Source organism: Arachis duranensis, chromosome 7 (genome assembly GCF_000817695.3).
Source record: "Arachis duranensis cultivar V14167 chromosome 7, aradu.V14167.gnm2.J7QH, whole genome shotgun sequence".
NCBI classification, from domain to species: Eukaryota; Viridiplantae; Streptophyta; class Magnoliopsida; order Fabales; family Fabaceae; genus Arachis; species Arachis duranensis.
This window is the reverse complement of record NC_029778.3, coordinates 14,867,260-14,882,638: the sequence shown is the minus strand read 5'-3', so window position 1 is coordinate 14,882,638 and position 15,379 is coordinate 14,867,260. Positions and strand designations below refer to the sequence as shown.

General features: G+C 27.6%; 1 protein-coding gene and 1 pseudogene across 1 annotated transcript; one reads left to right on the top strand and one right to left on the bottom strand.

Annotated features, from left to right (window-relative positions):
* The first annotated feature begins 4,979 nt into the window (after positions 1–4,979).
* On the top strand, positions 4,980–6,992 carry LOC107457956 (zinc finger protein 5-like; annotated as a pseudogene).
* Positions 6,993–12,056: 5,064 nt separating this feature from the next.
* LOC107457971 (U-box domain-containing protein 21) lies at positions 12,057–13,650 on the bottom strand. Its single transcript, XM_016076173.3, has one exon. The coding sequence runs from the start codon at positions 13,547–13,549 to the stop codon at positions 12,224–12,226; it is 1,326 nt and encodes a 441-aa protein (XP_015931659.1). The 5' UTR covers positions 13,550–13,650; the 3' UTR covers positions 12,057–12,223.
* Between the last annotated feature and the right edge of the window lie 1,729 nt (positions 13,651–15,379).

Sequence of the window (15,379 nt, the reverse complement as noted above, 5' to 3'; positions counted from 1 at the left end):
GTATGAGAAAGTATAGGAAGTCAATTGCCTAAGCGTACAATGTGTATAATGGAGGTTTAGAAAGTATTAGAGATATGATCATTAGTGTTACATTGTCCTATCTGATTACGCTTTTTATCGAAAGAATATTACAAAAAAACTGATATTTTTTTATGACTAAATTATGGATGACTCTGATACCACTTGTTGGAATAAATTAATTTCAATAATCCCAGAATTCATAAACATGAATAAATTAATTTAGATCTTGTGGTTCTTTCGATCTTCCTCGACCAAAACCTTCTATATTCCTAGCGGCTGAATTGTAACTCTTTTGATGGGGAAAGAGCAACAAAGGCGGCTTTGGTATATTGGGGACCGAAACTCTGAAGGTCTATTTATATTTTAGCATGGCACCCATTAAACCCTTAAGCCCAAATAAAATAGTATCTAAAGCCCAAAAGATAATATATCTAAAATCCAAAAAGATAATTATCTAAGGAACAAAAGATAATATCCGGTTTTATTCTCATTTAATTCCAAATCAAAAGTAATAATGACTTATTCAATTAGCATTTATAACAATAAATGAGATCATCATTATATAAGTCATTTAATTTGAAATAGCATCATTTGTGATTATAATTGATATATGTATTGCCCACAAATAAGTTAGGAAATTAAATAATTTCCTAACATTAATTTTATAATATATTATTTTATATTTATTTATAATAATTTCATATTTTCTATGCATTCATATAGATTAATATAATGAATACTTAATTTAAACTAATCTTTTATGTTTTTGTTAATTCATAAAAGTTATTATATTACATAAATTACAAGATACAAGTACTACCACGGATAACATATGCTGAATAATTATTACAATAAAATGATATAAACTCAAGCCTTAAATAAATAAAATGTAATTTACATAAAATTCAAGCTATTGCTACTACTTCTTCCTACTTATTAACACGAATAACAAGAACAAGAATAACATTATTTGCGAAATTCACTCTAACAGCAACAATGGTGATATCCTTTTTTTCCTAACACTGGTTTGTTTTCTTTTTTTTTTTTTCAGCTAGACTGTTGGATTGTTCAATACATCCCTCAAAAAATGTTAAAAAAAATAGATGGAACGTAAATTTTGACACAAAAATAGAACAAGATAATCACTACATTGACAAGTACAGAATCTAATAACAGATCAAGCTCATTTTTTTTAGTAACGGAAAAAATGGTGTGTAATCCAATATTATAATTAACAAGTTTAATCATCCGTGTCATGCATGTGATAAGATTGAAATTATAATTTTAAGTTGTTATGTTAAATTTTATTTTAATTATAATAATTTAATTAATAAAAAAATAACTTGTATGCGTTGTTTTTCTTTTCTTAATATAGTATTAATTATATTAACTATAAAATAGTTATTTAATCTATTTTTTTATAAATCAGACATATATACTCAATATGACCATAAATAATTTAGTAATACTTAAATCTACCAACAAAGTTTTATATGTTGGTATATTGTGAAGTAAGAAAATATCAAAATCAGTTCAAAATAAAGAACAAATTAATAGAGAATCCTAATGCAGAAAGTTTTGTAATAAACAATAAATAATTTAAACCTACTGAATAACAATTCAATGCTATCCTTTGATACCTGCAAAATATATACATGAAATAACATTGTATCAATGTTTGTATATAAAATTATATGATTAACGTAATTATAAAATTGTTTGTCAAGAGAATAAAATTATACGAATTTTTATGATAATTTTAATATTCTCAAACTATTAATGTACAATAAGAATTTATCTATTAGTTCCTAGAATTTCTAATTTTTTTTAAATGATAGTAATAAATTTTAATAAATAAATAGATTTAGTAAGACATTTTGTTATTACCTTTTTATTATAGGCTCTCAAAAATTTCTCTATATACCACATTTATCGTGTAGTAATTTCCAAGTGTATTAACCCGTGCCATGCACGTGATAAGATTAAAATTATAATTTTAAATTATTTTGTTAAGATTAATTTAGATTATAATAATTTGATTAATAAAAATATAACATGTTATGTATTATTTATTTTTTCTTAAGCTAGTGTTAAATATATTAACTCTAAATAGTTATTAATTGGTTTTAGTAATCTACTTTCTTCAATAAATCAAACATATATACTCAATGTGACCATAAATAACTTAATAATACTTAGACCCACCAACAAATTTTTATATGTTATTTTACTGTCAAATAAGAACATATCAAAATTAGCTCAAAATAAATAATAAACTATTAGAGAATTCTAATACACAAAATTTTCTAATAAACAATGAATAATTTAAATCTACTTAAAAAATAACTCAACACTTTTCTTTGATGCCTGCAAAACATATACCTAAAATAATATTATATCAATGTTAGTATATAGTTTTACAATCATCGACCGTATTTACTATACATGAATCCTTCTTAAAAGTTATTCTATACACGTGTACAGTCGGAAGATAAATTACTGGACTTTATTTTATTTTTCTAAATTATTATAATTATGCATTATTCATTAAATGCTAATTGTAATATTGTAATATAATCAGGACAAGCACTTTTGTTGAAATTTCGTCAGTATTTAACCAGCAAAAAAAAAAGTAATCCCACACCATTTGATGAAATCTCACACCATTAAAAACACCAATAATGACTCATTGATGGCTATAAATCACAAAACTTACTGCTCCCTAGTGCTCCTCTTGTAATATAATTATAATAAATATATTTTTTCAAAGTAAATTAGAAGAAAGAATACTGCTTTTATTTTGGAGAAAAAATGAATCTATGAAAAATTGATACTTCACTTTCATTAGTTGATAATATATTAAATATTGATTTTATATAATTATAATACATATATTTTTCTAAATTAGTATAATCATGCATTATTCATTAAATACTAATTGTAATATAATTATAATAAAGATATTTTTTAAAATAAATTTAGAAGAGAGAATAATGCTTTTATTTTGAAGAAAAAATAAATTTATGAAGAATTGACACCTCACTTTCATTAGTTAGGAAAAAATCAATTTTTAGTATATTAAGTAGATTGAATTTATATAATTATAATAAAAATATTTTTCTAAATTAGTATAATCATGCATTATTCATTAAATGCTAATTATAATATAATTGTAATATAATTATAATAAAAAAAACAAAATAATACAGAAGCATGCTACGTTGATTCTATCATTAAAGGTAAAAATTCGATTTTTATATGATGATAGGATAGAAAATATAATAGACAGCAAAAAAGAAAAAGATAAACATTTTAGATCCTAAGTTGTTTCATTTGAATGTTGCAATGTGGTATCATATTATTTTACTTATTCTACCCTATGGACTCTTTTGTAACTTTATTTCAGTATCAATAGAATTTTACAACCTTTGAGTACTAAATTAAAATTCAAAATGAAGCTAAAAAAAAGTAAAGAGTATAAAATTATTAATTGAAAAACACTCTAAATAATAAAAAGCCAAATTAACTTTAATATTAAATTCATTAATACGATTTTAATTTTATATAATTGTTAGAAAATATATTAGTAAAAGCAAATGGAAGAATAGCTTTAATTGGTATTTGATAAAATATTCATTTAGAATAATTAAAAAAGATAAAATTATGGAATGGAAGGATGGCTTTAATTAATATTTGATAAAATATTCATTTAGAATAATTAAAAAAAGTAAAAGTATGATGTTATTAAAAATAATACATTTTTATGTTTAAAATACATTTAAATAAAATATTTGTAAAATATAAAATTTAGAATAACATACCTTCATGAATATTAATCATTAATCAATTATGAACTAACATAAAATTATAATATAATTTATTTATGAAAAAATAATCAATAATTAATATTAATAAATATAAAAATCATCCAAACACTTTAATTAAAAGTATGAATGGTTAATTATTATTCATTATTAATAATATTTTTTCATAAAAAAATTAAAAATATAATTATTCAGATTTAGATTTTAGAAAAATAAACATATAAGTAACAAATGATCTATTTTATTATGTATATTATAAATGAATGAATTAAACTAACTAATATAATGTATTATAATTAATTAATTGGTATAAATTATAATAAATTATATGATATTTAAAAAGAAAATAAAATGAATAAAAGAATAAAAAAATAGAACAATAGAAGACTACAATAAAATAAATTGAATGTAAGTTTTTTTTCTTTTTACAAATTTTATATCACATCTGCTTCAATAATAATAAATAAAAATACATCAACTTAATATCTAATAAAAAAGGATGAGATAAAATCATAACACAATTCTAAAATAAAAGCTTAAATTCAACCATAATATCATTGCACAACACAAATTAAAAGTAATTTCACACTACAATATACCACACAAATAGATAAATGACTTAAGCTTAATTATGGATTTTTTATTTATTTATGCAAATATGATAACACCGTGGTCTATAAATACTTAATGGATAACATATCATATATTGCTCTAAATGATGAGCACGGGAGTTGAAGAGTGTGTGCTTATTTGTGTTCATGATAGTTGCCTTCTTATGACGGCGCCTCATAGGAAGAAAAAGAATTGTTGTAAAAGCTACCCAATGAAAGAATAATTGGTAAATGAATGATATTTTCTTCTAACATATATGGTCTTTTATAGTGATAAAAGAAAAATAGAATGAATAAAATTTTGTATTTTTATATTAGAAATAGAATTTAAATTAGAAAAAATTTGATTGAATTAATTAGTTGATATAATTAATTTATTATAATTGATTGGATTTAATGAATTAAAAAAATAGAAAAACATAGGAGACAGTGATTTTTTTAACTAAATTAATATGTATTTATTGTATTTAATCAGTATAAGTAACAAATCATCTATGTTATTATATATCTTATTTAATCTTGCATGGCACGAGTAATTATAAGTTATATTTTGATTTCTAATTATTTACGTACATAAATGATTAAAATATATAACATAAATATCGAATTATTATAATTCTATGATATAATTATAATTAATATATTTTATCATAATTAAATATTGATTTGATATAATTATAATGAAAATACTTTTTCAAAATAATATAATCTACTATTATTCATCCACTAATTATTTGGCAATAAACTTTAATATGATTTTTTACATCTCCGCTATGAAAAATAACTACTTAGATATACCAAATAATATGTAACATATTACTACCTCTATAAGTTAAGGTACAAATACAGAATTTAATTAAGGTGATTGAAACTTTCACCAAACAGAATATGACCTCAATCGAATAAAAAAGGGTACTCAATTTTGCATTAATTATCTAGTCGAAGAAATAATATACTCGTTCATTATTCATGTTTCATTATATTTTTTAAATAATATATAGAAAATATATATTCTGTGTTGTGACTATTAGTAATTTTATTAATAAACCTTTTTTTAAACTATTACTAATTTCAATTTTAATAGAAAATCTGAGAAAATAATTTTGTTTGCCATAAATAATATACTAAAACTGTTAGTATATTATCTTCTATATGGTTAATTGAATTTATCAATGATTTTCCCGTGTAAATCGTTATTACCCATTTTTTAATAACTACTTAATATACAAAATTTGAAATTGGCAATTGTTATTACTAATTCAATTAACTGGTTAATTGAGTAATAATTGTCAAATTATTAAGGTGCAAAATCATTGATTTACTCAATAGATTTTTATAGATTATTTATATTTCAAGTAATAATTTGAAATTATATTATTTACCCAATTAATAATACTATTATTAATAATTATTTTTTTGCATTGATTTTTAAATTAAGGGTAAAGTATATTTTTTGTCCCTGAAGTTTGTTAAAAGTTTTAAAAATATCCCTAAGTTTTGATTTGTTTCAATTTTGTTCATCAAGTTTTCGATTTGCATCAATTTTATCCTAATTACTAATTTTCTGATAATTAATATTTTTCTTTCCAAATATACCCTTCCCTTATACCTATCATCATCACAATTCTCTGTTTCTCTTTTCATCCTCACCGTCAACTCCACCACCATCATCATTATTGAGCAACCACCGTCAACCTCTTCCTTTATTGTCGCCGGCCAAATTCCTCATTCTCCTTTTTTCTCTTTTCTTTTCCGACTCTCCATCTCCATCACCACCATCTCCGTTGAGCCCCATTCTCAATGACCACCACCCTTTTTCTTCTTTTTCGCAAAAACCAGCACCATCGAAACCATCACTCTTCCTCCTTCTCTGTTAGCAAACCCAGCTTAGGAAAAAAACCACAGCACAAGATCAAAGAACCACAACCACTAATAATAATGAGAAAAAGTTTGAGTGCCAATACTGAATTTGCAAATTTACAAGCACTTGGTGGGCACCAAAATGCTAACAACAAAAAAGAGGATGAAGAAGAAAAGGTTGCAGCTTCAAGCAAGGAAAGCCACCATAAACTACTATCTTCAACAGCCCAATTTCCCAAACAACAATCATCATAATTTTTCTTACCATAATCATAATCATAATAACAGGAACACACCTTGGTTCTATGACCCTTCTTCTTGCAACTATTATTCTAACTTCATAGTTTGTGAAAAATCCCAAATTAGCTTCAACCCCAATAATCAAGATTCAAACTTTTTGGTCGAGAAAGTATCAAATAGTAATTGGTATTCATCTCTACCATCATCATATCAAGCTGCTGCTTCTTCACATCAAGATTCTTGCATATTCAATTTCTCTAATACTAGTATAGATAATAATAATAATAATAGGGCTTACAACATCTTCAAGCCTTGCAACTTTCTTGATTCTTCAAATCATCAAATACAAAGCCATGGTAGTAATAACAAAGCTTTGGATCTTCAATTAGGCTTCAATTTACAGTCAAATACAAGAGGGGCCTAATTTATTAGTATTATTATTGATTAGGGTATACAGGATATATACATGCAATGAAAAGATAGGAAGCTGGGTTTGCTAATAGGGAAGGAGGAAGAGAGATGGCTTCGACGATGCTGGATTTCCGCGATGAAGAAGAAAAATGGTGGTGGTCATCGAAAATGGAGCTTAATAGAGATGGTGGTGATGGAGATGGAGGGTCGGAAAAGAAAGGAGAAAGAAGGAGAATGAGAGGTTTGGCCGGCGACGATGAAGGAGGAGGTTGACAGTGTTGCTCAATAATGATAATGGCGGTGGAGATGATGGTGAGATGAAAAGAGAGAAAGAAGGAGAGACAGAGAATTGTGATGGTAATGATGATGATGATGATAGTATAAGGAAGGGGGTATATTTGGAAAGAAAAATATTAATTATCAGAAAATTAGTAATTAGGGTAAAATTGATGCAAATCGAAAACTTGATGGACAAAATTGAAACAAATCAAAACTTAGGGATATTTTTAAAACTTTTAGCAAACTTTAAGGACAAAAAGTATACTTTACCCTTAAATTAATTATTAAATAATTATTTTTGTTAAGATAATTGTTTATAAATTATTTCAAATTATATTTTGTTAAGATATAATTATTTAGATTATTACTCATGGCACGGGTATAATTTTATTTTATACCAATTAATCAATTATCATTATATGACACGGATGTAATTTCAAATTTGTTCACGGATTATTTTTGTAATAATATACAATATATTATTTACCGTGATAATTTGATTTGATTGATTTCTATTTTATTTACGTACATAAATGATTATATAGTATAGAATCATTCTTGTAACGACAAGACAACCAACTGAAATAACATCGTAAGTTTTAATATTTAGAATTCGTGCAAAATCAGACCATCCTCTTGTTAGATAAGCTTCATCATCCGCTATCTATGCAATGCGGCAAGATATAGAATTGTCACACCGAGAAACCAAACTAACTCTTATTCCCCTCAATGGCATTGCATGCATGCAAAAGAAAGCTGGTAATTTCTAAAAAAAAATCAAAATATGTTAAAAAAATTATTCTAATAATGAACAACTTAAACTAAAAAAATTTAAATATATTACCAATCGTTGAAATTGCATATCTGAATTTGTCACGAATTTAGCAAAACTGAACTGAAACTGAGGGAATTCAATTTCATTATGTGCTCCACTTCGAAGATTTTCGGACAAACGTAAAAAGTATGGAGGGGATGTAACTTGAATTTGCCCTATAAAGTTCCGTGGATGCAATTCCTCAATCAAAAATCGAGCTCATCCTAAGAAATCTAACTTTAACCACATTCCATTAGGTTGGTCATAATAGGTGAGTAGATCCAACCATCTTTCGGTAAAGTAGAGACTATTGCCTCTTCTTTGAACGCTTACATCCATGTAGTTGGAACCCGAATCAGTGAAGACAACTCGATGAGGTATTTCATGGATGTGATGCATTGTAAACGATTGTGGCAAAAGACAATCGAACTAAAATTATGAATTGACTCACAAATTTAGATTCATGTACCACAGGAAAACACTATATATAGACTTTAGTAAAACAAAAATAAATATGTAAATTATCTATTATTAAGGTAATTTTTTAATAATGCATTAAATTTTGATTTGATACAATTATAATGAAGATATGTTTCTAAATTAGTATAATTATATATTATTCATTAAATATTAATTACAATATAATTATATTAAAGATATTTTTTATAAAATAATTTAGAAAAATTATTTGACATACGTGAATCGGGTAACAAAGATTTTTTATTATTATTATTACTATTATTGATATTATTATTATCATTAAAATTATTAAAAGTATTTTTAATTGATAATTGATAAGTAATTAATAGTGCATTAAATATTGATTTGATATAATTATAATGAAGATATGTTGCTAAATTAGTATAATTATATATTATTCATTTAGTATTAATTATAATATAATTACAATAAAATAATTCAGAACAGAAAAAAAAATTTATTCGTTTTGGAGGGAAAACGGAGGCACGAGAGATCGACACGTCACCTTTAGTAGTTGGAAAAAGATCAAGTTTTAGTATATTAAGTAGATAAAACAAATAATAGAATATTAGAACTTACCTATTTTTTCCATTTTTTCTCATTATTACCAACATATTTACTGTCAGAAGCATAAATCCACCGGTAATTACTTGATCCGACGAATTTCACACTAAAACTGTTAATAAATTTGCCAGTAATGTGGGACGCTAAATCGGCAAATATTCATCATTTTTCTTGTAGTGGAGAATAAGCCACGACATCATTGGCGAGATAAGGTTAAACAAAATCGACATTGCAGGGGAAAAATATACAAATTGCTTCTGTGGGTATCACGCAAGAATATGCAAGTCGACTGTTGCGGAAAATTCTGGAAGATTGTTTTTGGGTATCCTATGCATAAAGTAAAAAATGGAATCATTGCATAAAAAGTTTTTTGGATTTGTAGAATGGTTCTGAGCATTGGGTTCATTGCAGGAAAATTAACTATATTTCAAGTTTTTCGCTTGGGTTGATACTATTTTTTATATGTCTCAGCTACAAAAAGGCCGCTATGGAAGACGCTAGTGAATTGCAGGAATTAGTGGGTATAGTTGGTGGATTCTAAGATAGATTGATGGACCTGCAAAATAGAGTGTATGCACTAAAAAGGTGTCAAAATACAAAGTCAAATAAAAAATGCAAGAAGAGTTGGTTTAAGGCAATTTACTTTATGGTTGTATTTTGTGCTGCAGGTTGTGTTGTTGTGTTTAAGTGGATTGTTAGATTTTAGTTTTTTCAAAATGTTAGTTATTGTAATTTAAAACCTATGAACGAATGAAGTCCTTATCAATTTGACTCAATATATTCCTCTTTATGAGCATATGAGTCCTTATCAGTTTGACTCAATATATTCCTATTTATAAGCATATGTGATCAGCTGTTAATTGAATGATATAGAACCCAAACTATTGAAACTAAAATAAATAATTCCAGAAACATATATAATAGTTGATACCATATATTTAGTGGTCCAAGCACCACATTAAAAGTAAATAGTAATGTCATATATTTTTAGTATTTCTAGCTAGTATTGGATAACTATATAAATTAATAGTGTCTAATAATCATAGATCATTACATGCAGTAGCATGAATATGAACATGCCAAAATAGAGAGTTTTATAATATTTTTGGATGATCAAAATGAGAAACTAAATTATTATTAAATTACATCTTTTACTATGAAATTTTAACCCAAGAAAAATAAAACAGTTCATGTCATCACTTATTTCTTGGAGCTTTGAAGTTTGAATTTGGCATGAATTGAAACATCCTTAAAGAAGTGCCTTTGCTTAAGCTACCAGTATTTTTGTTGAGATCCTTTCATTGGCACGAGGAAGTAGAATAAGAGGTGGAGTGCTAGATTGGACTGATAGAGGGTGCTGTGGCCCAATAATTGAGGAGATACATGAATATATATTGGGTGCTAATACTTCACCCCTTATCTATAGGTGAAAATTCAGGTGAAGTCGACTTCATGTGAAGTTGATATTTAAAAACCGTTAGATGAAAATTTAGTCAAATCAGTCAAATCATCTAACGGCTCTCAAATATCAACTTCACGTGAAGTCAACTGTACCTGAATTTCCACCTTAATGATATCATCTGTTTTTTTTTTTTTGTTTGAATGCACAGAAGCCACATATTACCTTCATGCATCTGAGTAATTTCCGTGTCTCTTTTAATAGGATGCAATCCAAACTCTATATTACCAGTAGTAGGATTATATCAATACATCTCGTAATTTAGATATCCTAAACTTTTAAATAGAGTCAACAGATCAAAGGAACACATGAGATCAAAGTTCGTCCTTAAAAGTCTCTCCACTTTACTATCAATATACAGTAATACTCCATTGTTATCTCTCAAAAAATGATCACCATGGTAAAACACAAGGGTCACGAAATTCTCCATCAAGAACAATTCATTAAAAATAAGCACCACAACAGAATTTAATAAAAATTCCTACTTCTTGGTTCATTTTTTATATTTTATGTTATAATAATCACTAGAACAGAGTCAACTAATAAAATATTATAACATTCTATCACAAATTTCTAAATCCTAGGCCAAATAATAAACTGCTCATCACTGTTACTATAATGGTAATTAAAAATAAACCATGAGTTTCTAACCTTCTTTAATGCGAGTCTTTAATTGTCACATGCACTTATTCGCTGTGTTTGAGTTAGTGCTAATGGTAACCGCAACGAATGGAATAGTAACGTCGGAGGTGACATATTTGAATGTAGGGAATGAGAAGTGAAGGTGACATGGATGAAAGTGGGTGACGGTGATGATGTGAGAGTTTAACGTTGAAGAAAGGTTATTGTTCTCTCTATAAATTGAAGAACACATGGTTGGGTTTGGAGTCTTTTTGTTTTGGGGGATATACATGGAGCATTTTTCAAAAGACGCTGTTTAAGTCCAGAGACTAATTTGTCTTGTTTGCACATGTGGATAATCTGTCACTCCAGCTAGTTTAGACTTTTATATCAGTATTTTTAGTTTGTTATTGAGGGAGAAACAAGGCCAGAGATTAATTTATTTGTCGAAGTTAAAGTTTGGAGAGTTTTTTTATGTATTTCAAAAGTTGGAAGACCAAAATGTCTAATTTTAAAAATATTAGAAACTAATTTAGATAATTAATCAAACAAAAATTTAAGATTTTTTCTTGCAAGACTCAAAAATTGAAGAAATTGGCTAAAGCTTCCCAAACATAATTGGATGATGCCAACTAAATTGTTGAAAGATAAATCAAGATACACAAAGGATTGCAGGTTACATATCAAGGGAAATATTTCTCCTATCAATGAATTGTTGGAAATAACCAAACACTCAAGACTTGTTTCATTCCATATCCAATCTGATATTGTCTTTATATAATTGTTTGTCAGATGAACTGTCAGCTCATGTAAGTGTTCAATAAGTTACAAACTTCTTAGAAATTAAAAGAAAGAATACATCAAATCCGAAATTGTCAATAAAGAATTTCAAAATTTCCTTTTGAATGTTAGGGGATACAATTTGTATCTTTTGTATGTGTAACTATATGTTTTTGTACAAAAGTATGTGATTCCTATTTCTATACAGAGAAAAAAAAGGAAATCAAATCTTTCATCTTTTGTTGATCAATAAAATTAATTAGAATGGCTTCTTAAGGTGCTGAAATTCCAAAGATGTATCAACACAATCTACCTTGCTTCTATAACCATTCAACAACTTCAACAACTCAGTGGCCTTCTCCTTTGTGCTCTCACCACACCCAACTTGCAACAAAACAAGAAGCTTCTGGAACACCCCAACTTGAAGTGCCTCAACAAAAACCCCTTCTTCTTCTTGGGCCTTATCACAAATCTTCCAAACAATTGAAACCGCAAAGCTAGAACTCAATTCAGAAACCCTCAGAAGTTTCTTAACCACAAGTGGAATTGTAAGAGCATTAGCCTTGGCAATTTCCTTCCCTTCTTTTGTCCCACAAATTGAATCCAATACTCCTAAGGCCTTCTCACACACCCCTTTATCACAATCAACAATTGTCTCCAATAAAACTTCAACCAAACCCAATTCCACAAATCTTTGTGAAATTACATCTTTACCCTTGGAATATGTTACCAATTTAAAAATCATTGATAAACATGCCTTTGTAATTGAGGCACTCCCAATAGGCTCCTTAATCATCTTAACCAAGCCTTCAACAACACCTTGGGTATTTGCCAACACTTCAATTGGAACTTCCTTGAGCAACATGGCAACACTTTGCTTTATGGAAAGGTCTATATTACCCTTCAACAAGAACCAAACCATGCAACTCATTGAATTCTTTGAACCCAACATGGACTTACCCTCCTCACCAATAGGCCTCATCCATGCCAACACACCCAAGATCTCCTCTAACAAACTACTAACATTATTATTCTCCTCAAAACCCCATGATGAGAAAAAGTCAAAGGCGTTGACCAGAGCAAGAGGAGCACCATTTGCAACTATGCACCTCTTGTTCCTATCACTCTCCTTCTCCCAACCCTTGATCTTCCTCACCAACTCCCTGCACTTGTTTTCATCGCCTTGTTTCGCGGCATTCACGATCTTCGTACACGTGTCCGAAACCTCGTACGGTGTAACGGGGATCCTCGGAGTAGGGATCCTCTCGATTCCAAAAGAACGGTGCTCCACGCACCAATCTTGGATCATCCTCCGAAGGGCATGGTTGGGGATCATGTCAAAGGTTGTCAAGACCCTTTTTGTTACCGGGCACGTGTTGTTCCCTTCCTCGATCCATTTCTCTATACTGTCCCTGTCGTAGGTAATCCCCGTGGATACTGTTACTGGATCCTTCATTAGGTCGAGGGTGACCGGACACCGGAAGTGGGAAGGGACTGAAATCTCGACATCTAAATCGTTGACTTGGAGATCCTTCCCCTTCCGAGCGCGCCGGAACACCCTCCCTCTTGTCCAAGACAAAACCATAATTTTTTTTGTTGTTACAACAAATTAAACTCTAATATTTTTGTTGGTGATTGTTGTTTTTCTATGTTTGCAGTGTGTGTTTTTTTGTGTTAGATGAAATAATTGTGAGGGAAGCTTATATATATGGAGAATGGAGAGAGGTGGTTTATCTTGAACGCGGGTCAAAGCAAGGTGAGTGGAATATGTCAAAATAAATGCAAAGAACGAGATAAATAATAATAAAAGGGGTTTAATATAATATAATGTTTGGTTGTATTTTTATGTGCGGTGTAATATGGGCATTGTTTGAACGTTGAACGTTGAATGTTTGAAAGGATGCGTGTGATTTATGAATTTATTAATTTGATGAGAAAAGGTAGAAGTGGTAGTTGATGAGATGGATGTTACGGTGATGGAGTTGTACTAATAAGACGACGACGGTCGAAGGTTTGAACGGCGTGTGGGTATGTAGCTGACTAGGACTCAGTCAACTGGTCGGTGTACTTTGCATGCATGCGTGGATTTTAATTTGGAGTTTCAAACATCACAACAATTGTTTTTTGTGTTATCACTCTATACTAGTAGCAGGCTAGTAATAATTATTTTGTTGTAGTGTGACGGTGACAATGTGAGCATTGTGTTATATGGAAGAGGACGATGGTGAAGAAAAGCTATAATAGTTGCTTGAATAATACTCTCTGTTATATAGATTTCTAATTTGCTTCATTGTAGGATTAATAAAAATCAATCTAAAAATATTTACTGTACAACACTACAATAATACTTATATAATATAAAAACAATTGTTGAAACTTTTGTGCATGGGAATGGAAAGAGAGTGCAGAGAGCGGATATGATATTGGAAGACCAAGACTTGCAAGTTCACTTGGGAGGACTCCGCGATCTTTCTTGTGTGTACTTTAATTTAATACATTGGCAAATTAAAAATCGCCACCTTGTGTTTGTTATTCATTCGTATCGACAACAAGCTAAGCTAAGATGAAGAGCAACAACTGTCAATTTTTTATTAAAAAAATATTAATTTAAATTAGTTTAAAATTTAATTTATTAATTTTTTGACTAAATTAATTTTTTTATTTAATTATGATAAAAATAATATAATTTAATTAATCACATATATTATATTTTAATTATTAAAAAATATTTTTAAAAAAATATTTTAAATGTCTTTATTTAAATATCTTTATTTAAGTGTACTTGTATTCATGATTAAAAGTTTAAAGCTATGAAATCTTCATGTTTTCGGAATTTTTAATTATTATCATTATAAGTAATCCAAAATTACTTGAGTATGTAGTTGTATACTCTTCTAGTGCCAAATAGTTGTCATTATTCAAATGGACAATTAGAGGGTGTTTATATTATTTATATATTTTTTAAATATTCTAAAAAAACCTTGATTTTATTTAATTTAATTTATTAATGATTTTATTGACATGACCTATCTTACTTGTAATTAGTGTGTATTTATACGTATTGAAGTTATAGATAAAGCAGAAAAAAATCGAGATCTTACAAAATAAATAAATAAATAAATAAAATACGTAAAATGTAAAATTATAATAAAATTTAAATTGTAAAATTATATAAATTTTATAAAATCTATTGATTCATTTAAAATTATAATATTAAAAAAATTTAAAAGTTAAATCGAGTAGGAATAAACGTGAATTGAGTTTTACTAAAATTTTGATCTGATCCGCACTAAAATTATCAGATCGAATTCAATATTTGCTGTTTTTAAATTTGGATCCGATCGGATTGGATATGATATTAAATATATTCGCAAAACATAAAATATTTTAAAAAGTTTATTTTTGTTAAAAAAAT